The following is a 25,649-nucleotide window of genomic DNA, read 5'->3' on the forward strand; positions in this document are numbered from 1 at the left end:
AAGAATTCGTATTTATTTAACAATTACCTCACGTTGGGGTATACTTGAAGTTAAACTAAAGAATGTTACATACATACTAGAAAAATTATTCATATTTAATCGACATTATTTAATATATTAAAGGTTCGATGACCAGTAATACAGAGGAAACTGTCAATAAAATATCCAACATATATGAACCGCATAGAAATGCTTGTAGAATAAACTGTTTTCCAAATTAACATATATAAACTAGAACTTGTTAATTAAAGAATCATAGTACAGTGAAATAAACAGTAATTAACTAAAAGGTGAAACAAATTGGTCTTTATGTATGTTATGTGTCAAATAACAATACATGTTAATGTATACAACCAGTAATACAATAAATGTATACTATCTTCAAAATGTTTTTTTAAACATTACTATTTTTTAGTTTACAGTATATAACAGATAAATAAACAAATGATTTTTCAATTCAAATCAAAAGAATTAATATCATCAAAAAACGTTTCATTAAATACAGTTTATAAATATGAAACAACCTATGAGGACTGGTTCAAAGAAGCCTCGTTATATATACATATCTTTATTTAAAAAAACATTACAAAAATAAAATATTTACAATAAAATAAATCTTAGATAACTAAAGATCTCTAGTATATTATTAACATGGTGTCTTATCTACCAGCCTCTTTCTTCGATTGAGTAAACGGATTGGTGATAAGTTTGGCCACGTTCTGGAGAACAGTGATTGGGATCTGTAACAAAATGTGAAACAAAGTTGAAAATGTCGATGCGGTGTTCATTTGGTTGCCTGTATCTGGGCGTTACATACTTGAAATATGTCGTCAATAAATCGGGCAAACATAGAACCGCTTCTTTGAGGTTTGGACGTGTTTGTAGGCGCAGCAGGATTAGCGGGAACGGGATTGACGCCCGTGGTAATCCCGCTGATTTCCACGGTGGACGGTATTACCTCCTGTTTTTCGGATTGCTGTTGTGCGGGGTCGCCTTTCTTCTCTTCCGAAACTGAGTTCACCGATACGTCATTAACGGTGGCCTGAAACAAAATTGCGACACCATTAGCGATATAACAAAAGCGCAGGTCGCTAGATGAAAACGTTTTCCTAGTACTATCGGTAACTTCACACGTGATATGCCCGCTGGTTGCATAACCTGCATATCTTTATATAATTTGCTAGAATGCATTTACTTTCTACCTAATCAAGGTGTTACTCGTAAATTATATAACATAAATTCGCCACATCTGTTAGACGAAAAGGCTTTCGTTTAAATGCATCGGAACAAAATTAATATCAGCAAGACTTCATTCAGATTAGAACGTCGTTTAATACAGGTCGGACATACTGAGATCATGGAGATCAGCCTTGTTTTTTTAGAAAGTCTGCAGGCCGGTTATTTACTCGGATTGCCGCTGTAATCGACTTGTTTCATTTAAAAAATATTTTATAGGTTTTTAAAGGCATAAAATTAACTAATTGCTATGCTTATATGCAAAAAAAATTGAAATTACTTGAAAAACTAGAAGTAAAGAATTCCTAACCCTAATTCTTCTTTTTCTATTTAAAGGATGAAAAATTATTTAAAATACTTTTTCAAATATTCAAGTTGACGATGACAATACTAATTATTATATTACGTATTGTGCAGAAATAATTACTCAACATATAAATTAAAAAATCAGTGCATGTTATACAACCAATAATAAATCTCAGGAAGTGTCAGATATATGAACCATTAATAACCGCATAAAATTATATAACAATACAACAAATACATAGAAAAATAATTCATAAATTATATCAAAAAAGTCATTTCAGTATATAACAGCAACAGTATATTTTAACCACAAATATACGTTAAGTACAACTTTAGTAATTTAAAAAAAAATATGTCAGAAGTGGGATTCGAACCCACGCCCACAGAGTGGACTGCGACCTGAACGCAGCGCCTTAGACCGCTCGGCCATCCTGACTGCGAATGATAATGTAACCTCACTTTTATTGTTCCATGCACATTATGAGCGTTTATTAGCATTGCGTCGGTTTAACTGTCAAGAATAAATTAATGTATATTTACAAATATGACATAACAAACCCAAGAAATAAATATCTTTCACCAAAAATGTTTTTTCTTTGAAGAAAGTCGTTAAAAGTTTGACGAAAGTAAAGTGAAAGCCAACGGTGAAATGATATTATTAATATAGGCGATTCTTTGAAAGAGTTGTGTTACCAGGAATATTCTAATTATTCTTGGTTACATAAAATAAGCGACAGCGAAGTGTATAGTTTTTAGGTGTGATACATAAAGATCGTGGATATATAGCGTTCAATATCTACAGAAAGCTGTGATGGTGATCGAAATTTTGACAGGAATTACTTACTACGTTCTCTTCTAGGTTATAAATAACACTATCAATATCTTGGGAGTATGATCTTTTGTGAACCTCGCTTGTTTCTGTGTATTCGACAGCGTTGTGACCTTTCTATGTTCCATTTCAAAAAAAAAAAATTCTTTAAAACTAATTGTAAGCTGGTTAAAGATAATTAATATTATTTTCTGAAACTAATTAAAATATATTAGCTCATTATTATAAATATTCATGTTGAAACGATTATATTTTTCAACATAGCAATAGAAATTAATTTAATTTATTTAAAATATAAATGAGAAAGCTATAGATACATTAATGCAAATTAATTTTAATTACCACTATTAAAATGATGTGTTTAGTCTTACTAAGTTTTTCTTTTATATTATGTTAAAATAGGTTTGGATCAATAGTATTGTCTATAAAGTTGTTCAAACAAGTCGCCACTTCTTCCTATCAAAATTAAAAAATAGTTTACAAGTAAAATAAAAGATTTTGTTTTAAACTTTGTAAAAAAAAATTGCATGTAAATCAGTTTAACACATCGTGAAACTCATCTTTAAAAAGCTTAATATAAAGTAAAACCAAACTATATTATGATTTCATCCATCTCTCGTGTGTCTGCAAGTAATGAAAGTTTATTAATATTATGTCAAATTATTAATTATATTGTGCACATAGAAAAAATTGAAATTTCACGGCATAGGCGACCTTGGGGAAATGTTTTGTTTAGTTCAATCAATGGTAGCGCTGCGATCGCAAATTGTGATTGGCTAGTTTAAATTCCTGGTGCCGCCACTAACATGCAACGTGATTGGTCGATTAAATTAAAAGTTAAACATCGTTTCCTAAGGAATGATCTCGTTCCTTTCCAAAAATGGGTTGATCAAATAGATAGTAGTAAGTTATCTGGATAAACCACAATGCAAATATATCAACGTCATGGTGTCCGTCACGTAAATTTTAGTGAAAAATTTAGATTTACCCTTCCTTCACGAACAGGTATTAGGGTAAATGCATATCCAACATTGTTTTTATCGGGTACATATAAAATTATCTATCTACTACGTGTCTGTTTATATATTGTTTGTTTACAGAAAATCAAAACCTACTTATGAAGATATTAGTGCTTATAAAATTCAATTAATCTACCAAGTTGTTCGTATGCTGTCAGTGTGATGTCTCTACATAAAAGAAGATCTTACAAGAAGGTAATAATTAAGATAACTGGATAATTAGTAGTAATAAATACTACTTTTAATTGTAAAATATCCCTAAAATATTTGTAATACTTTAACTTTTTAGAACAATCAGTGTTCAATAATTTTATAGTAGAGCTATTGTATATTTAAAATTGATGGCCTTGTTAAGAAAATATTTGTTACGGTGCCATCAATTAAAAATTTAATTGCTACTTTTACGGGATTTATTATCTTAAAGGAATCTATTTCGTCTAAATTTACAAAAAACTACATTTGTTTAAGAAATCTTAATTGCTTAAAAAATTTTGTTGGATCTATTAGAGGTCATGGAGGTAGAAACAGCATCCTTCACCTAGTATGTTCGAGAAATCTTTAAAAGGTCATCATCACTTCAATTTTTTCACATCATCCTCCCGGAGAAAATTGTGAAGAAGATGAACATGTTGGATAACTTATATTCTTTTTTAACGGGAGATCTAGTACCTCTTGAGGTTGTTAAATCACCAGTTGAGTCTATATTTTCAGTTCCAGAGAACTTTGCTCTGAGAAAAACAAGAGTCTAATATTGTATTTTAGTCTTATTTCAGGCTATTTAACAAAACTTCTGAAAAAGAGACAACATGCAATATTTGTCTACATTCTATATTAAGTAGTTGCAAAGATTAAATACTCTAAAATCTAAATATGTTTAAAAACACATAAATTTTTAGTGTTTCAACTGTCCAATCCATAATGATTTTCAAGACCAAATTTTAAAAGTTATTATCAGGTGTGATTGTATTTTTCGTTTAATGAAGTTAATGCAGTATCAACAGGGAAGGATTTAAAGTGTACCTTCAATATATCAAGATAAGTTAGAACTCTAACAGATCCCATAAAATTGATGACACTAAACAGATATGGGACGGCGTTATAAAAGAACTATAGATATTTTAATTTTGCCTAGAATAGAGTTCATAATTGTTTTTTTTTACTTTTTTTTAAATACATTTATATTATTTACACTTATGTATATTTGTATAGGATTTTATTTTAATAAATTAATTTTAAAAATTAAATTTGATTTTCATTTAAATACTATTGGCCAATAAATGTGACGTCACAAAGTAATCAGGCGAAATGGCAGACCAATAAAAGCAAAGTATTTTCCTTACAGGTGTCTACATAACTATTTTGAACTAACCAATCAAACTCACGTTGTCAGCGCCGCCAATGATTGAACTAAACAAAACTTTGCCCCACTACTTACCATTGGAGTTGCACACCCCTGATTGTATATATAAATCGACAGTAGACAACATGTGGTAAGGCGGGAGATATGTCAGTTACATAACCTTGAAATATTAGTGATTCTATATTGATGCCTTATATATTTTCTTTGTTTATTTAGAGTTTTGATCTCAATAAGCATCCAATTAAGAGAACTCTCTTTAATTTGTGAGATAAATTGCCATTACTACTTTCCAAGTGCCCAGGAAACTTAAATTTGATCAAATCATAACAATGGACATAAAAATAGGACCAAAATGTATGAAATTCGACGCATAAACTTCATAGATTGCAGATGATGCATTTGAATCAGGTATAAAATAAAAAATTATTAAATAGTGGAAACACCATCCTATACACATTATTCACCAAACATTAGCCCTTCTGATTACTACTTGCTTTGATTATTGATATACGATATATTATTCTCACATGGCAATAGATTAACAGGCAAAACATTTCAACAAGTGTCAGTTACATAACCTTGAAATATTAATGATTTTATATTGATGCCTTATATATTTTCTTTGTTTATTTAAAGTTTTGATCTCAATAAGCATCCAATTAAGAGAACTCTCTTTAATTTGTGAGATAAATTGCCATTACTACTTTCCAAGTGCCCAGGAAACTTAAATTTGATCAAATCATAACAATGGACATAAAAATAGGACCAAAATGTATGAAATTCGACGCATAAACTTCATAGATTGCAGATGATGCATTTGAATCAGGTATAAAATAAAAAATTATTAAATAGTGGAAACACCATCCTATACACATTATTCACCAAACATTAGCCCTTCTGATTACTACTTGCTTTGATTATTAATATACGATATATTATTCTCACATGGCAAAAGATTAACAGGCAAAACATTTCCACCTTATTCTTATAAATAAGGAGGAAATTAACAATACTACATAACTAACACTATGTATACATAACTAGCAAAATGTATTTGTACTCCACAAATTTGTACTTTATATATTATATAATAAATTAAAATTGGAACTAAATTATATAATTAAAGTTTAATAACTAAAATAAATTGTTAATCAGCAGTTATATCATGTATTCTGTTACCAAATATTAGTGCGTAAATATTAATTACACAACTCATATTGCAACGACTTTATGATTTTTCTATTCACTATGCCCCAAAATAAAGGAAAACTATTCATGTTACATAGAATGTTTAATTTTTGTGGTAGTTAGGATAGTAATACTATTTTTTATTATCGTATATAACACAAAGTATTAAATAGTTCTGGTATTCCTAACATATAGAAAAAAATAAAGAGGTTGAGAGTATCTAAAGATGACGCTTAAGTAATAAAATAAATAAAATATTTATTATAAGATCTACTAACTGTTTTATAGAAAACATAAAATGATTAAGATGCCACCTAGAAAGTGTAAATATGATGTCAATGCTTCTTTTTATTTATATCATATACTTATTAAAGTGCGAGATATGACATTTTATTTAGTAAAAAGCTTCGTAAAAGCTATAAAGGTTAGTGTTATCACAACAAATGTTTATTTTTATCCTATGTATTACCATTTTAAGATTAAAATTGAGGTGAGAAACGGAAAATGAAACTCGCATTACCGAGAATTTGGTGAAAGCTGAAAGACCATGTCGATTACTGTTATTTTTGCGTAGATAATCCTGCTAGAAGACGTAAAATAAAATTCTACTCCAATCTCACATACAAAATCCAGTATCTGAACCTTCTAAAAATCGTTTCAATCAAGCAAATCTCAGAGTTCATATTAAAATATCGAAAATGAAGAATTGGCACTGTCACTAAAACTGCATTTTCTTTTCTCAGAAAGGTTTTAAGGACTTAATAAGTGATTATAATTTTTCGAAGAGTAAGATACAGATTTGGATTCCAGTTTGAAGCAATAGAATTTGCTCAACAAATTTAGAGCTAGATGAAAGGTTTAAACATTTACATTAAAAAAAATGTATCTGAATTTTTAGGGAATAACAAAGTTGTATATTGTGAAGAACTACTTGATAGCTTGTTAGATGACTTTAGAACTATGGGATGCAAAGTACGTCTGAAATTACATTTGCTCTATGATCATTTAGGTCAATTCGGGCGTAGGGTAAAAACAACATGAGTGAGCACTAAAATGAACAATCAGGATGTTGCCATCAAGATATTATTGACTAAAAAACAATGTTATTACAACCAAAAACAGGGAAAATATGATAAAGAACTGAATTTGGGGATCAATAAGATAAATTATTTATAAACATGACAGAAAAAATATAATAGCGTTCAGCTTTAAACTATTTCCGCTATTTTGAAAATTTGATATGATAATAGAAATTAATGATATTAATTTAATTTTCTTCTAAGGACCAAATACGGATAAAAATTCGAAGTACTTCCTCACCATGTATATGTTAGCAATTAACATAAAAAATTATGCGTTGGTATGTTATATATATTCTCATATATTAGTAAAAAAAAATATATTAATTTTTTTAACATTTAAATAAATTGATCAACCGGTCTTCCAGATACTAAAGTAAATTCCCTCAAACTATATATTCGCCTAATTATCGATAAATCCGTCTAATTTTTTACAATTTCCGATCTCAGTCAAAAATTCTGTTGACCAGTAATCCTTCCGACAAGATTATATAGCACAGCTACTACATTTGCTGATGGTATGGTAATAACAGAGAGTAAGTAACAGAGACAGCAAAGAGCTAAAACCGGAAAATCCAATCTTCACTTTATAAAGTTGGAATACATAGATTAGTCAACGAAATTAACAAAAACTTAAACGATAAAAAATATTGCTCCGCTGCATTCCTCGATATTTCTCAGACCTTCGACAAGATGTGGCACACTGACCTGCATGTTAAATTGAAAAATGTTTTGCGCCATACGCACTTTCAACTACTGAAATCCTACCTCACAGACAGACGTTTTATTGTCAAACAGGGTGACGAATACACTGACCTACACCCAATCTTTTCAGGTGTTCCGCAGGGCAGTGTTCTTGGATCATGGTTATATCTATTGTGTAGAGCTGACCCACCGATCTCAAGAATCACTACTGTTGGAACATATGCCGACAATACAGTGGTTTTTTCATCACACGAGGGTCCAATATCAACCACAAGAAACCTTCAACTTCATCTTAAAAAAGTCGAATTGTAGTTGAAAACATGGCGTATCAAAGCAAATGAGACAGAAAATACCAATGTGACATTCACTCTTTGTAGAAGAACATGTCCCTTAGTAAAATTGAATAATCATGAACTTAAGAAACAGCTTGGGATTAAATTAAACCAAATATATTGTCTGATAGGGCGTAAACACTAGTCAATACTTAGTCCCACTTGGACCTATGGTATTGTACTGTGGGGCACAACTAGCAAATCTAACATAGCTAACCTCCAGAAGTTACGGAATTGTATTTTGAGTCATCGTTGATGCCCCATATTACGTCTCCTACAAACTGATTCAGCGCGATATACCTTTAGTGTAGTCCGTGAGCAACAAGTGTTATTATATTATTTCCGTTATATGATATAACTATCCTGACATGTAGAAGATCAGTAAGTCAGTAAGTGATCTGCTGTACAACTTATAATACAAATGTTACCCTAGATACTGTTCTAACTTATTCTAGAGATTATTAAATTTCACTTTATGTGTCTATTAATCAGTTCGTATTGTAGTTCGCGCACATTTATCTATTTGGTATATATATATATATATATATATATATATATATATATATATATATATATATATATATATATATATATACTTTCTCCAAATCCATTTAACTTTTCATAATCCCTAGCTCAGTCAAATTTCACGTTGACCTGCAATAATTAATGGTCTTAGAAAGTTGTAATTAGTAACTAAATGTTGATCATCAGTAGTAACTAAATGTAATTAATATCATTACTGACAGGTACGCTATAAATATTGATAAAATACCATCGAAACTCAACTAGTACCAAACAGTCTACATGTTACTTCACTTAAGTTCCGTCTCACGAAACACATTCCGGCCTAAAAACAGCTTTTACTTACCTTATCTAATTGCTCGTTACTGGCGGGCATGGCTATGGTGATCCCGATCAAGCAAAAACCTACTACTGTCACGAATTTCATCATTCTACCTGCAACAGGGTTATATAAAAGTCAATAAGTAAAATATACATCGAAAAAAACGCTATATCCAACTTTAAACTTTGATATAGATTGTCGTATGGTTACGGTTTTGGTTGTTATATAAAATAAAATACAAAAAATGGGTAGAACAAAATTAATCTAAAACCATAAGTACGGTAGGTGTGATAAAACATAATTTTATTAAATACTAGTAATTTATCGTGTTTATTAACAGTTATTGTTGGTCCATCTGCAGTTATTTCACCAATTCGGTGACTCCGAATTTTTTTTGACTGCCAGAAAGAACAAGTCTTACCTACAAAGCTGTAATCATAAGCTTTTAGAGGCATTCAGTTTTATCATACTTCCGTTATGTTCGTTTAAAACAGAAAACTAAAACCTCACATAAGTACACACAAATTTTAGCACAACCTTGACCAATTCAAAGTGATCTATGATGGATTATAAAGACTTAATGTCCAAATTCCATCAAAACAGCCGATACTAATACATGACCTTATAGTTTAACTCTCTGTGGATAATTATTTCTTTCAATATGTTATTTATGATTAATTTTGATCGTTTCATATTTATATCAGTATATTGACTATATCAATAATAACAATTGACAGAATTTTCGTAAATCAATTTGAATGTGAAAATTGAATAGCAATCATTCAATTAAAACATGAGATTTAGACAATTTTATCATGAACATCATGAAATAACATTTGCAAATTTCATTTTCTATTATTGGTGTTATGTTTTACAAAACATGAAAGATATAAAATATAAATATTAGGCATTTACATGTACTTTAATAATTTGTTCACATTATTTCCGATTTATTGGAAAAGTTCAATATAAAAAGTCCTGGGCCTGACACATAGATGGGGTTCTAGTAGCCCCATCTATGTATGTATGTAACTTAAAAGCATATATATTTTTAATTAGCCCTAACTCTCAAAGAAGCGTGCATAAATTTGACTGCTGTCGGACCATTAGTTTGTAAATTATAGCATTTTGAGTGAAGCAACTTTTGTTATTGTGAAAAAAATGGTTAAAAAAGAATTTCACGTATTGATAAAATATTGCTTTTTGAAGGGACAAAATACAGTTGAAACAAAAACTTGACAATGATTGGTAACTCCAGACGTGGTGAAATGAGTACCGAAGACAGTGAACGCAGTGGACATACAAAAGAGGTTATTACCGACGAAAACATTAACAAAGCCACAAAATAATTTTGAATAACCGTAAATTGAAACCGAATGAAATAGCAGACACTCTAAAGATATCAACTGAAGGTATACATCATATCATTCACGAATATTTGGGTATGAGAAAGCTATATGCAACGTGGGTGCCGTGCGACCTCACTTTTGACCAAAACAAGGACAAATTGATAATTCGGAACAGTGTTTGAAAATAATCAAGCACAATAAATCCGAGATTTTGCACTCCGAAGTCCAATCGACAGTTATTCGAGTGGACTGCACACAATGAACCAGCTTCAAAGAGTGGAAAAAAAACACTCGACTGGCAAGGTTATGGCGTCTCCACTTGATGAACATAGAATAATATTCATTGACTACCTTGAAAAAGGAAGGACCATCAACAGAGACTATTACGTAGCGTTATTCGATCGTTTGAAGGATGAAATCGCCGAAAAACGACCGCACTTAAAAAAAAGAAAGTGCTGCTTCACCAATAAAATGCACCGTGTCACAAGTCAGTGAAAACAATGGCAAAAATCCATCGAATTGCTTCCTCATCCACCGTATTCTCCAGATCCGGCCCCCATCGACTATTTCCTGTTCTCAGATCTCAAAAGAATTCTCGCTGGCAAGAAATGTTCGTCGAATGAAGAGGTGATCGACGAAATTGAGACCTATTTTGAAGCAAAGGACAAATCGTACTACAAAAATGGTATCGAAAAGTTGGAGGGTCGTTATAATCAGTGTGTAACACTCGAAGGGAATTATGTTGAATAAAACAAACTAATTTTGCCAAAAAAATGTGTTTTACTATGGTACGCCGGGGACTTTACAATTGACCTGTTAGTAATTTTTCACACTAAAGACATGGTATGCCGTACAACAGCTTCCAATCAACAACAAGAAAAAACATCTTAAGAAATCTCAACAGATTTCCTAACACTAATCGGTCGATATCCACGCTTATAATAAACAATAGAAAATCTCCCGCAAACTTGATAATATTGACAAACCAACCGCCTTCTAGGTCAACCCATTCTGGTGTACCGTTTCTCAACCACCTCGGTCTATCTCACTCTTCAAAATTCCTTTAGCCTTGTGATTTCCGCGTTTTTTCGACGAAGCTTTGATGCAACCCGACATTGACATTGGTCATAACGTCTGGCGTTCAGTAGCCGGAAAAAAACAACATAACTCACATTTCTGGTTATTGCACCAAATATGATAATTGCAAAACGACATTGATTTCGACGTTTCAAAATTGGTAAAATTCATCATGGCCAATGCACCTTTTATTCCACGGTTATTTTCAGCGCAATAGTTGCATTAATATTTGTATATGTCTGCAAAATGTTGATTTAGTTTCCAGTCTTTATGACGAATTTATAATTTATCTATAACATGTTTTTGTTTTTTGTTTTTTTCGTTCGATTGCTTGATGTTTTATAATATTATTGATTCTTTATTTATAATATATTTTAAAATGGTCAACCCTCATATTTCCCCAATTCTTGCACCATATAATCAAGCGTTGAATGCAAGATGATGACTATCCATCTGTTATTCACTATTGCTGGCGTTTTTTTGCAACAATACGTTATTCAATGTGTTCAGTCGACGTCCGTAGACATGTTCTGTAACAGTTTCATTCGGTTTAAAGAGCTCGTAAAACACTACAGGTTGCTGATCTCACCAACTACACAGCAAAAACTTTCGGTCATGAATATTCCTCCTCCTCCTGGACTAACTCATGACTTTCTATGATTATATTGCCATAATAGATCAACTTTTCATCACCAGTCACAATACACTATAAAAAAGACTCTTCTTTTTTTTGGTAGTTTTTTTCTGGTAAGCAATGAAACCGCGATGTTTAAATGGATCGAAATGGAATTTTCAGGCAATTCATGTGGTAGACGTTTTCACTCTTCCTGAAAATTTTTCCTCGCATGTAAGGTATTTTCGTTTAGTAGCTGAAAAAAACAACATAACTTACATTTCTGGTTATTATACCAAATATGATAATTGCAAAACGACATTGATTTCGACTTTTCAAAATTGGCAAAATTCATCATGGCCAATGCACCTTTTATTCCACGGTTATTTTCAGCGCAATAGTTGCATTAATATTTGTATATGTCTGTAAAATGTTGATTTACTTTCCAGTCTTTATGACGAATTAATAATTTATCTATAACATGTTTTTGTTTTTTGTTTTTTTCGTTCGATTACTTGATGTTTTATAATATTATTGATTCTTTGTTTAGAATATATTTTAAAATGGTCAACCCTCATATTTCCCCAATTCTTGCACCATATAATCAAGCGTTGAATGCAAGATGATGACTATCCATCTGTTATTCACTATTGCTGGCGTTTTTTTTTTGCAACAATACGTTATTCAGTGTGTTCAGTCGACGTTCGTAGACATGTTCTGTAACAGTTTCATTCGGTTTAAAGAGCTCGTAAAACACTACAGGTTGCTGATCCCACCAACTACACAGCAAAAACTTTCGGTCATGAATATTCCTCCTCCTCCTGGACTAACCCATGACTCTCTATGATTGGTATTGTCATAATAGATCAACTTTTCATCACCAGTCATACACTATAAAGGAACTCTTCTTGTTTTGGTAGTTTTTTCCTGGTAAGCAATGAAACCGCGATGTTTAAATGGATCGAAATGGAATTTTCAGGCAATTCATGTGGTAGACATTTGCACTCTTCCTGAAAATGTTTCCTCGCATGTAAGGTATTTTCGGTTGGTAGCCGAAAAAAAACAACATAACTCACTTTTCTGGTTATTGCACTAAATATGATAATTGCAAAACCACATTGATTTCGACGTTTCAAAACTGAGAAAATTCAAAATGGCCAATGCACCTTTTATTCCACGGTTATTTTAAGCGCAGTAGTCGCATTAATATTTGTATATGTCTGTAAAATGTTGATTTAGTTTCCAGTCTTTATGACGAATCTATAATTTATCTATAACATGTTTTTGTTTTTTCATTCGATGGCTTGATGTTTTATAATATTATTGATTCCTTGTTTAGAATATATTTTTTAAGAATAATTGTAATATATAAAGATTTAATAGCTATTTCTAGATAGTATCATTAATTTAATAAAGAAACTACTTTTTCTTAATAAAGCATGTTAAAAGGAAATGAGCAGAGCTGGGCATGAAGCTCAAGAAAATTGTCATGTGCTTGGGCGACAATCCGACAATATTAATCGGCTTAGCGAAAATTTTGTCTCACTTTTTGAGGAAAACAATGGTACCTGGAAGTGTGAAATTCGGCAGGGTTAAAGCTTATATAGAGGAAGAATTGTTAGGTCTAAAATGTTTATATAATATGCGCTACAGATAAGTGTATTCCAATAAAATGAAACACGCCCAAATCAAGCAACCAGGAATAGTAGTCAGATGGGCGACAAAATATATAAATGAATATTTTAAGTGCTTCCAGCTCCAACTCTTATACGGTAGATTATTCGCCGTTTTTTTTGTACGCAAATCAATCACGGAGGGCGTACTTTTTAAAATAAATCTGGCGGAGATCAAATTGAAACCATATTAAAACAAAAAAAAAGTTGAAACGTTATTAAACGTAGTCATTTCATTTTGATTTTGTGTAATTTTCGGTTTCCGTAATGTTAGAGCTATTACAGAGTTTATGCAAGTTTGAATAAAAAACTATTAAGAATAGAATAATCACGTATAGTTGCATTTTATATTTTTGTAGAGAAAATAACTTGAAGTGTCCGCTGTACTAGAAAGAACATAGATATTCAGATTTCTCAAAATCAGCTTTTAATTTAAGCTGATGTCTGGTGAGCAGAGAACAGCTGAGAAGAATTGCTCTTACTTAAGGACAATTAGTAATTACTGTGGTTCTGGAGACATAGTATACACTGTACGGATACATAAATGAAGTAATGAAAATACGTGGCAGTTAAAATGAAACCAACCACATAATTTGCATTAATGGAACTCATAGACAGTAAATGTATAAACATTTTAAAGCATTACTAATGATTAAGGCTATCGCAATAAGATATGTGACATATGAGAATCTATCCTTGAACCTATCAATTATTTTGATTATCTATTTTATAAATCTAGATTTTGAAAAATTAATTTAAAATTTTAAATTTAATAAACATTTCTAAATTGTATAAAAGATCAATTGAAAAGTCCCCGTCATGACACATAGATGGCGCTACTAGAATTAAATCCATATTTTAGTTAGCCCTAACCCTCAAAAGATGCGTGTATAAATTTGACAGCCATTGGATCATTAGTTTGTGAATTATAGCCGTTCCAGTGAAGAAACTTTTGTTATTGTGCAAAAAAATGGATAAAATGGAATTTCGCGTGTTGATAAAATATTTCAGCTTGAAGAAAAAATATACAGTTGAAGCAAAAACTTGGCTTGATGCCGAATTTCCGGACACTGTCCCAGAAAAATCAACCATTAAGGATTGGTTAACTAAGTTTAGACGCGGTGAAATAAGCACCGAAAACGGTGAACGCAGTGGACGCCCAAAAACGGTTGTTACCGACGAAAACATTTAAAAAATCCACAAAATGATTTTGAATTACCGTAAATTGAAATTGAATGAAATAGCAGACACTCTAAAGATAACAACTGAACGCGTACACCATATCATTCCCGATTATATGGGTATGAGAAAGCTCTGTGCAAAGTGGGTGCCGCGCGAGATCACTTTTAACCAAAAAAAATGACGAGTTAATGATTCGGAGCAGTGTTTGAAGATGATCAGGCGTAATAAACCCAAGTTTTTGCGTCGCTATGTGACAATGGATGAAATATGGCTCCATCATTTCACTCCGAAGTTCAATCGACAGTCATCCGAGTAGACTTCACAGGATGAACCCGCTCCAAAACGTGCGAAAACGCAACAGTCGGCTGGCAAGGTTATGGCGTCTGTATTTTGAGATGCGCATGGAATAATTTTCATTGTCTATCTTGAAACTATATTTTAACAAACAGGCAGTTATTATATTAATTAATGTTATATATCAAATGCATTTCTGATATTATAATGTGGATACCGTAAAAGCATATTTAAGTAACATATGTTTAAATTAGTCTCTTAATTATAGAAACATAAATAACTTAATAAATTGTATGTTAGATATGAGGACATCCACAAAGATCTAAAGGTACCTATGGCCATCACCAACATCAAGAGATATTACATTATCATTAAAACGCCGAAGTACTACAAATGCTCAACAATAGAACTAAACAATTAAATTATACGTGAAGAACATTCATCAAATGCTATTGACTTGGTTAATGATAGATTGATGAGGTGTTGCCATTTTATGTTTATGGACTTATGTTTAGGATCAAACTAAAGAAGATTATAAATGCGAATGTACAAAGAAAACCAATTCAACAATACTTGTTGACATAAATACATTTTACCGATATAGAATCATTTAAAGAGAAATGAGGGTACCTAAGGTTTTCAGAAACCTGGGCAAGCTTCACAAACTGTTTCAGAGCCCATATTTACGCCAAGAAAGGCGATTAAAAGTATTGGCTGTAACTGGAAAGGAATTGTTCATCATGAGCTGGTGGAACCTGGTGAAGCTATTAATTCGACTCTCTACTACCAACAACTAATTATTAAAACAAGAAATTACAAAATAACCACCATAATTGATCAATAAGAACTTAATCTAAATATACACATATTTAGGGATTCGGTAAAAATTCAGAGAGATTAACTATTAGATGTTGATGTATCGTACAGCCCGGACCTGGCCCCATCTGACTAACACTTCTTGCGATCTCTTCAAAATTACTCCATGTAATATGGTTATCAACAAAAAGAGCCTGTGAACGTTAGTATTTATTAGAACTACCAGAAGTCATATAGTAACAGAATTAAGCATTTACCAGAAGGGTGGCAAGAGGTCTTCGTTTAAAAGGGCACATATATCACCGATTAGTGTTTAACTTTTATAAGTAAATGCATTTTTAAACACGTGATAAAACTATTATTTCATAGATATATTGATGGAACAAGTAAAGGGGATAGAAAAAAAATAACATATGATATAATACATCTTGTTTCATGTTGGCATCACCCTCTATCCCTCTAAATTATGCATCGCATATGTGGTATTCATTTTACATATCAAAATATATTATACGCATTGTTCTGCGACAGTTAAAACAAGTATCCGGTGAAAGGTAGCGGAAGCATTTCTGATAAAAACCACTGAACAATCTAACATTTTACGAGCAACATTATCCAGGGTAATGAGGGCATACACAAAAGATGGTAAAACATCATTAATGAATAGAAATAGTGGACACAATTTTGCATTTAACAATTAAACATTAAAAAGGATTGTGACCAGACAGAAAAAACTACCACGGCAAAAGTAACAGTCGATCTCAACAAAAAAACAGTACGGTACGAGCTTCACAAATCTAACATTCATGGAAAGGCTTCCATTTTGAATCCCTTTATAGCGGAACCCAACTCTAAGCCGGCGAAAAAAGTAGTGCAATTATCTTAAAACTTGAACAGTTGATAGATCATCGTTTATGTTGTTTCCTAAAACCAGCCGGGTTTATATATGAAGAACTCTAAATGAAGTCTATCATCTGGACTGTATGCTTCCTGCACTCAAGTATGGAGGGGGTTCCTTTATTATATGGGCGGAAATATCGTAGTACACAGATATATCGTCCTCTCGTTCACACTACTAACATCATGTTAGACAAAAAGCAAAACACATTAGAGCCAAAATAAAACAACTATACTGGTTAGTCGGAAGATACTCTCAACTTGATCTAAAATCAAAGAGGTTGATTTATAAGACAAATATAAAGCCAATTTGGACCTATGGAGTGCAAATATGGGGTTGCACTCAAAATTCAAATCAACTAGTCATCCAACGCTGTCAAAAAAAGTTCTTCGATTGATTATCAATGCCTATCGCTACGTAACCAACGAAAAACTGCACAATGATCTGGAAATCAAATGGATTTGCGTGAAAGCAAGACAACTGCAGGACTGCGCACAGGATGTCAGGAGATTGAAGCGAACCAAATCATACGAATATATAAAGTGTATGCCTTTAGTGTAAACTATAGCTTAAGTTATTATAATTTTATAATTGAGGAATACATATTCAGATATTTTCTGGCACTCGTCTTGCTTGTGAATTAATCCAAGTACAAATAAAAAGTAGTAATAAGTTAATGTATAATTAAGATTGTACTAGGCGTATCTAATAAAGACGTTATAAAAAAATCACACTACTAGCCGGATTTTTGCGAACTAATATCTCAATATCTTCAATGATAGCGTTCTTACCATTACAAACATCTTGCTGCCAAATGTTTTCAAGATGATAACGCGCCAGTCAAAAGTATTCAGTCTTGGTTTAAAGAACAACAAAATATCATCAAACATCTTTCCTGGCCAGTATAATCGCCAGAGCTCCACATAATCCAACCGTTATAGGGAATTTTAGAGCAGAGAATGAGGAGTAGAATTTCATCTCCAACTTCACTGAATTAATTAGCGTATATTTTGGTACAAGAACGAGAAAAGATTCCGTTGGAAAGTACTCAGGCTCCGTACGAATCTATTCTCACAACTTTATTAACCAATAAATATTGTCTATGTGTCAGGTATTCATATTATTTTGTCCATTCCCTGTATAGAATTAATTACTGTTCGAAGAATAAATTCGTTTTGAAAAACACTAAATTAAAGTTCAACTGCATTTTCGATATATTCTCAGCAATAAAACCAGTTGTTCAATCAACCTACATATGAAAAACACAATGCACTTTTTTAAAACGCTATGAAAACAATTTTAGAAAGTAGTTTTACGTAATTATCACCGATAATTATTTGGTTCTTGGTTCCATCGTGAGCGAGAACGAAAAAATTGCCCGTTTCAACTTATTTTCCTTTACGACGTCGCGAATGCAACGTCATCTCAACGGCAATAAAACACGAATGCTCCGGTATTCCATAGTAACTCATTTATAGTAGGCTTAGCCTAAGAGAAAATGAAAAATACTCGATTAATTCAAGGCAAAACGCATTAAATAGATTGTTCGATCTCTAGTTAAGGACGAGAATGATATACTTTGCTTTGTATGTGCCGTAGGATATTCGAGATTCATTTGCATAAATTAAATCAAGTCGACGTTGGTTCAAATGAAAAAAAATTACCGTCGTTTATATTCAGATCAGCTATCAATACACGCATACGCAGCAACGTCAACAAAGACGAATGTATCATCATAAATACATTAATTATGAATGAAAATTCATTAAAATTACAGGAAAAATTATATATATATATATATATAGAAATAACGGTAGCCGTTTGTTAGTCGGATTTTGTGTTACCATAAAAATAACTTTACTTACCGGTAGTTTAAGTTGATCAAATCGAACGAACAATAACCGACAATCGAAAGGTAGTGGTGCTGGTTTCGGTACTACAGGCACTGCAGGCGCGGCAAAGAGATCTGCAGGAACGGTGACCGAATTACTCCTACCCCAATCGAGCATGAAACGGTCGGTCGTTTCTTTTTCTCGCTAGGCCTCCGATAGGTTTTTCACTGACCTGCTATGCAGTTACGGCTGAAAAAGCTGTTGATATTTTATAGGCTCTTAACGAGTACCAGGCGTGTGCCTTATCGGATGATAACTGCTATCGTGTTGTATTGGGTTTTTCCATTTTATTTTGTGTGTTATCGGATGGTACGATGGGTGTAAAATTGCTTAATTTTTAGCAGGAACTGAAAATAAAATCAAGCGAGAGAAGTACTTTCGTAGAACGCTCATATACCGTTAGATTTAGAGTATAATATTGAAGTATCAAAACTGGATGAGTCCTTAAATATGTATATGTTACACATTGATACTTTTCACGCTTTGGACTTGGTCCAGCTACCTAAATTCTGTCGGGATCCTGTCACTTTTCAGTCGCTCACTGTCCGTCAATTTGTTTATTTCTTTTTACCCTCCTTAATTACCGAATAATGGCCATGGACAGTTGGTTGTTACAATTTGTCTGTGTATTTATGCCAACATTATTTACCAAGAAAGGTCCAGATACCCAAGCTCTACTTGATCGCGTTCATTGTTTATGCCTCTAGCGACACTTCCCGTGTCTGATCTATCTGCCTGAGTGTCGGCGTTCCTAATTACTGCCCCCGCCCAGTTATTGATCAGGTCTATATCGGAACTGTTATTATTCCCTTGTGGATCTCCAAATTGGTAGGACACCCACCGCCCAACCGTACAGGTTTCTGGCCCTTGTTCTTTCGTCCGTGTCTGCATTCGACAGACTACGCTAAACCACAGTTAATGACGGAATATTGTGCGCATGCGCTAAACATTTGCGCTCATCCTTTCCCCACCACAGTGTATAAGCAGCCATTTTAAAAGTAACCGTTGGTTTATCAGGCCGGAACTAGTGGAAAGGCTTCAGGTAATGCAAAATAAACTTCTCAGGCAAACTCTGAACGCGCCATGGTTTGTCAGAAATACCCAAATTCATCGGGAAACTGATACACCGGAAATAAAACGGTTCGTTTTCTCCTTATACAAAAAATTCCATGCAACCTCAGCTCTATCCAACAATTCCCACATCAGATCCCTGACAGAGGCGTTCCCAATCAGGTAACCCCGAAGACTATCCCCCCAAAAGCGGTTCTTCATACCGCCAAAGGTTCTCATACCCCAAAATAATGCGCCTACACGGGCAATCATCTCTTATAAATTGAGTTAACATCAACAAGGAAACCTTTTCAGCTGGTAAATCAGGCCCAAAAAAAATACTAAAAACAAATAACCTACAATATGTAGATTTAAAAAAAAATATTGGATTAAAATTTTATATTTTATGTGTACGGAATGTTAAGTTAAGTTTTATAATGTTAAAATATCCAAACAGCTTCAATTTTTTGTTTCCATTTCCATTCCATGTTTGTAGAGAGAATATTAAGCGCCAAACTTGTAACAAAACATTTTGGACATCCAGCAGAAGTCAACATATGCCAACATTTCACCCCGATATAGCTACAGATTTCAAAACGATAACATGAAGCAAAGAAGACAATTATTCTGTTTGTTGAAATAAAAACGTTGCGAAGGGTATGAGACAAATAATATACAATTGTACTAGAAGTAATATTAAAGAAAATTATAACTTTTATGCACAATTTGTGGTAATTAACCATCCATTTTTTAGGTTAATAAATGTACAATACGTCAATTAAAAGATAATCAGTTCAGTAGTCTAATCATTACTAGGGTACCATAGAAAAAATTGCGGTAACTGATAAAAATATCTATAATTCAATCACGATATATTTTAGTAACAATTTATTTTTTTATAGGAGAAGTTGTTAGTAGTTATAGAGGCAAAGCTGATGAAAGTTAAATAACCCATTCGTAGACATTGATACTGTAGAATGGGGTGACTTTCATCATTTACAGAATGTAAAAAAATTATTAGAAAATATATACCAATAAATTAATTTTAAAGGATTTACAACAGATGGTGTCACTGTGTATTAGGTAACATCGGGTATTTGTAACCAACTTCGTATCGAATCCTCAAATACTGCACGTTACAGTATGTACCATTTCATCAAACGTCCGTTGAAAATGTCCATCGCATTTGCGGGAAGTTTTACCTTTACCTAAAGTTGAAGAAGGTGAAGGTCATTTGAAGGTCATCGAATATTGTGTAAAGCTTATGACAACCATGCTCCATCGAGTTGAACATGTGCATGCCGGTTTCAAGGGTCTAAAAGTGGTGATTTTAACACCGAAGATAAGGAGCTTGACGAATGTAAAAAAAATCAAAGACGAGGAATACTTGAGGTATTGCTTGTTAATAATCCGTTTAAAACGTAATGAAAATATGTATAATTGCTGATATTAACACAAACAAAAAGAATTTCAAAAAGCTTCGCTGTTTTATCATATCACACATAAATTATCCATCAGACATCATATAAAATAAACAACATATTATAAATAGCATTACTTTATTATCTCATTCATAAATATCAATGATATACAATACAAAAATATAATATACAAGTCGTTAAGGTTTAACTAGGTGTATGTTTGTAGAATAATGTACTAAACTTAAAATTATATCGATACTGACTTGGACACCGCAAAGGATCCACCACCAGCCACCCCACTGACTAAGTTACTGACAGCCCCCAGTGTTGCAATTGGAATCTAAAAATAACATAGGTATATGAAATATTTCAAATACTAACTAATAATAATGTGTAAAGCTCATTGGTTTATTTGTTGGTCCCACCGTCAAAACCATCTTTCTTCTTAATATCATTAATGAACAATAGTATATAGAGTATAAGCTATTAATAATATTACTCAGTGAACTAATTATCCACAACTGTCGATGATAATTGGTTCTAGAGTAACTCCATATACAAACACAGCTTGATACTTGTACATGGCCCTGGATGCAAAGCTCAAGTAGAAAGAGCATTGTAAAGGAACCGAAAAGAACTTTGTATGGGACTGAAAAAAACTGTGGTAGTTGCTTGGACCAAATTAAAACTCCACAGTAATCAAGTTAATATATAGTCTATTCAAAGTTTGTTTGTACGTACGTCATCAAGATGTTTAATGTATTGCCTGTCGCAATTTGTAAATTCGTTTTTATATAAACTTTAGGTATAAGTTATTATAATTTTAAAAATGAGGAATTGATGTATTTTCTCGTACTCGTCTTGCTTGTGAATTAATCCAAGTACAAATGAAATGTAGTAATAAATTAATTTATAATTAAGATTGTACTAAGCGTACCTAATAAAGGTGTTATAAGAAAGTGATAAGAGGTTATAAAAATAGTGATAAGAAATACCAACCTATAAACTATTGTGGCTGTATAATAAACTGTAGTTTTTAGATGCACTATATTGTTAAAATAAATTATATTTGATAACATTTTTGTTCAATTCTTTTATTAGATTAGAATTTTGTTGGATATCAAAGCCAAACTGAACTAAAACTCATAGTTGATGCGGCAACAGTATGACGTTTTGATGTCACAAATTTAAATGACTTATTTACAAAATAACTTTGAACATAATTTCAATGTAATCGGAAACCTTTATTTATATACCTTTATATATATATATATATATATATATATATATATATATGCAATGCTATCAAAACTGTTATTTTCTATAGAATTACTAGCATCATATCAGTAATTAAGTACAATAAATTAAAAAACACAAGCTTGCTAATATATTAAACATAATACGGTATAATTACGTACATAATACGATAAAATAAATACGGTATAATTATAAAGTAGTCATCTGTCATGTTAAACTAAAACTAACCGACAAATAAGAAAACAAAAAACTAGTACCACCCTTGTTAATTATAGTGATTTATAATGAACCATGTGCGATAAGTTACCACTCTTCTAGTCTACTCACATTAAAAATATTACGTATAAAATTACCGCCATCGAAGTGACCCCCATAAGCGGCAGCATAGTGTCCTGCACCACCGTAGTAAGGAACCTCACCGCTGTTGACATTGCTGAAAGAAGATAAAAGTATTAAATGCGTTAATGAAGTACTCACATACAGTAGCAATTATATATGAAGAGCTTAACTTTACTAAATCTAAATAGCATTTCAATTAAAGCTCTATATAACATATACATTGTTTCAAAATACTGAAAACAATAGATATTCAGGGTCACAAATTGATAGCGCCTTTAATAGGTAATTTCGAAAACGAACGAGATAATGGGGACCCCCTTTTGCCGGTAAATTCCGTTAGAGATGTATTATTATTATATTATATATAATAAATCCCTACAATTTTATTGACAATGTTTTTAGCGGGTTGCTGCCGCGCTAAATTTTAGTATGGATACTGTGAGTAAGATCGCTTACAAAACGAAGAACGATACGTTAGATTCACCCAAGAAAACCTGTCTACATACAAAGTGGGTGACGAATCTTGACCACCTTGATAGTGGTCTCGAATAACCAAATATACGAAATGTATAAGAACAGTAAGTACACGAACTAGTTTATCGATATAAACATAATTTAATAAAATTATTCTAGAAAAAATTGTCTGTCTGGAAAGTATACATAAAAGAGTTAGGGACATGCAGCTTTTTGATGGATATAAAACATCCTTTCCTACACTCTTACAGCACATAAGGTTTAAATGATGTAAAGAGAGGTTTAATGGAACTTCCAGACATTGCATTAAAAAGAATTCAATTAAAGGCATACAATAAGACCAAGGAAGATAAACTATATGAATTTGTGTATCTTGATGAAACTTGAATATTTTAAATTGATTCATTGTGGCTGTCTTGGCAAGACAGTAGCATAAAAAGTGTAAAGACAACAAAAATTGATGGAAAAAAGTAAAAGTTGAACACTCAATCATTCAAACGATAGCATTCGATCAGGTTTTGTTGGTCATTATATTTATTAATATTAATTGCAGATATATTGCTGGTCGAAAAGGATATTCCATTAAAAACTGTTTGGATATATGGAAGGAAGCATTGTCAAACATAACACCATCGGTTTAGATGAACTTGATTAGACATACAGAGGAAGTAATTGATAAATGGTGGAATCGTGAACATGTCTTAGACAGATTAGAAATTAACAGTTTAGTGATTGAATTGGACAGTGTGTCGAAAAGTGAAAGTGACTAAAGGAAACTTTCAGTATATATGATAATGCTGTGCAATGCTGAAAATTCCTGAGACGGAATGATGAGAGTAGAAACTACTAAAGGTATGCACATAATTAATTGAATATAACTGTAAGAAATGGTATTATAGGGCGTTAAGAATGTGTGCGCAGATATGTTTGTAATTATTCAAAATTGAGCATGAACTTTAGGTTAGAACGTATGAGGACAGAATGAATACTAACTGTTTTGTAGATATGGTTTAGATATACATTAGACAGAATTCAGTGGTCGATTTTAAGAAGAATGGTATACACACATAGTAGCAGAAAAAATAAAATAAAGAGTAGTACTAAGATAACTTGACAAGTAAACACATCATTGAAGGAAACAAGAACAAAAAAAAGGTAAATATGCTCTCGAATGAAAGTAAAATACGTTTCTCAGATATACAATTGTTGATTAGATGGACTAGGCCCCCAGGAGGATACCACTATATAAAAAACACACCTAGACCCCATGGATGGTACAGAAAAGTTCAAGTCATTCGATAATATAGATATATTATCGATATATCATTCGATAGTATTAGATGTACTATAATGTTAAAATAAATTATATTTGATAACATTTTTGTTCAATTATTTTATTTAGATTAGAATGTTGTTCTATGCCAAAGCCAATCTGAACTAAAACTCAAAGTTGATGCGGCAACATTGCAATGTTTCGACGACACAAATATCCGTTACGCATTACTAAAAAAACTTTGAATAGACTATATATAACTCAGAAGAAATTAATTAATATTTTGGTAGCTTATATATAAAATTGTTTTTTATAATTTTATATATATTTTTAAAATTTGTATAGACAACTAAATGCGAGAATAATTGCCAAGTAAATGAATTTAGTTAAAATATTAATTGCAAAGAATTACAGTGCAATCGAAACCTGAAAACTATAGGGGAACAATTATTTCCACTGATCACATGATCTTAATAAAAAGAAACCTCATTAAACTCGCTAGATCGCCACAGAAGCATCTGCGAAATTCGTTCATTTTTCATTCGATAGACAAGTCCAAATCAATGTAATCTACGTCTCTGAATTTGTTCTTAAATTGTACACTGATTGTCGCTTCTTAAATAAGTAACTTTATTTTTAGTATGATTTCAGAGAGACACAGGCAGCACCTCATGCTTGCAGATTTCGGACTATAACAGTGTCCAAGTCTCAAAGTCATACAAAAGATAAGGCTTCGGACAAAACAGAGTTCGGATTTTCACTTCTCTGTAAAAGGAGGAGAATGGTCAATGATCAAAACTGAGAATCCAGGAAAAATAGGCAAGGAACTAGGCTCGAACGTGCTTACTAAAAGGATTCAATCCTAATTACACAGTCATATTTTGAAGATCATGGAGGAAACATTGTACTTAGATGTTTTGGAAGATGTTTATCTGTCCATGAAATAAAATCCATTCTCATCCTCTACTAAATACGTTCGTCTACATAAAATATTAGCTATATATATTCGATTATACAAATTTACATTATTTTAAAGGCTCTCCATATATGATACTGTTAACACCCAATTAAACTTAAATATGTGTTATTTCTTGACTAATTGGTGGGATAAATAAAATATATAATATATTTTTTGGATCATAC

At 32.0% G+C, this 25,649-nt stretch overlaps 2 protein-coding genes, 2 long non-coding RNA genes and 1 other non-coding gene across 11 annotated transcripts in view; all 5 read right to left on the minus strand.

Annotated features, from left to right (window-relative positions):
* Nucleotides 1-552: 552 nt before the first annotated feature.
* Nucleotides 553-18,804, minus strand: LOC143205272 (uncharacterized). Its single transcript, XM_076418470.1, has 4 exons — nucleotides 18,666-18,804; nucleotides 8,923-9,011; nucleotides 818-1,042; nucleotides 553-740 (listed from the first exon to the last, which is right to left on the minus strand). Exons 2-4 carry the CDS (start codon nucleotides 9,004-9,006, stop codon nucleotides 660-662), a joined length of 390 nt encoding a protein of 129 aa, XP_076274585.1. The 5' UTR covers nucleotides 9,007-9,011; nucleotides 18,666-18,804; the 3' UTR covers nucleotides 553-659.
* Nucleotides 1,896-1,978, minus strand: TRNAL-CAG (transfer RNA leucine (anticodon CAG)). The gene has a single exon. It is a non-coding gene; the product is annotated as a tRNA-Leu (tRNA).
* LOC143205360 (uncharacterized) lies at nucleotides 9,298-12,398 on the minus strand. Its single transcript, XR_013007799.1, has 3 exons — nucleotides 12,217-12,398; nucleotides 11,914-12,151; nucleotides 9,298-11,854 (listed from the first exon to the last, which is right to left on the minus strand). It is a non-coding gene; the product is annotated as an uncharacterized LOC143205360 (long non-coding RNA).
* Nucleotides 12,504-12,963, minus strand: LOC143205361 (uncharacterized). The gene is made up of 2 exons (XR_013007800.1): nucleotides 12,714-12,963; nucleotides 12,504-12,654 (listed from the first exon to the last, which is right to left on the minus strand). It is a non-coding gene; the product is annotated as an uncharacterized LOC143205361 (long non-coding RNA).
* A 2,480-nt stretch (nucleotides 18,805-21,284) lies between the features above and the next one.
* LOC143205270 (uncharacterized) overlaps nucleotides 21,285-25,649 on the minus strand; it is a 28,482-nt gene continuing 24,117 nt past the window's right edge. For 5 of the 7 annotated variants that reach the window (XM_076418464.1, XM_076418462.1, XM_076418463.1 and 2 more), the window contains exons 7-8: nucleotides 22,748-22,853; nucleotides 21,285-21,503 (exon numbers count right to left, since the gene is read on the minus strand). In XM_076418464.1, coding sequence (XP_076274579.1) covers nucleotides 21,411-21,503; nucleotides 22,748-22,853 — 199 coding nt within the window. In that variant the 3' untranslated portion in view covers nucleotides 21,285-21,410. Of the gene's footprint in view, nucleotides 22,496-22,566; nucleotides 22,854-25,649 lie in introns of all 7 variants that reach the window. The other 2 variants (XR_013007788.1, XM_076418465.1) reach the window with 2 other exon arrangements.

The sequence above is a fragment of the Rhynchophorus ferrugineus genome, unplaced genomic scaffold, assembly GCF_030347505.1.
Source record: "Rhynchophorus ferrugineus isolate W39M unplaced genomic scaffold, kcgeb_rfMv2 rfM11, whole genome shotgun sequence".
Lineage (NCBI taxonomy): Eukaryota > Metazoa > Arthropoda > Insecta > Coleoptera > Curculionidae > Rhynchophorus > Rhynchophorus ferrugineus.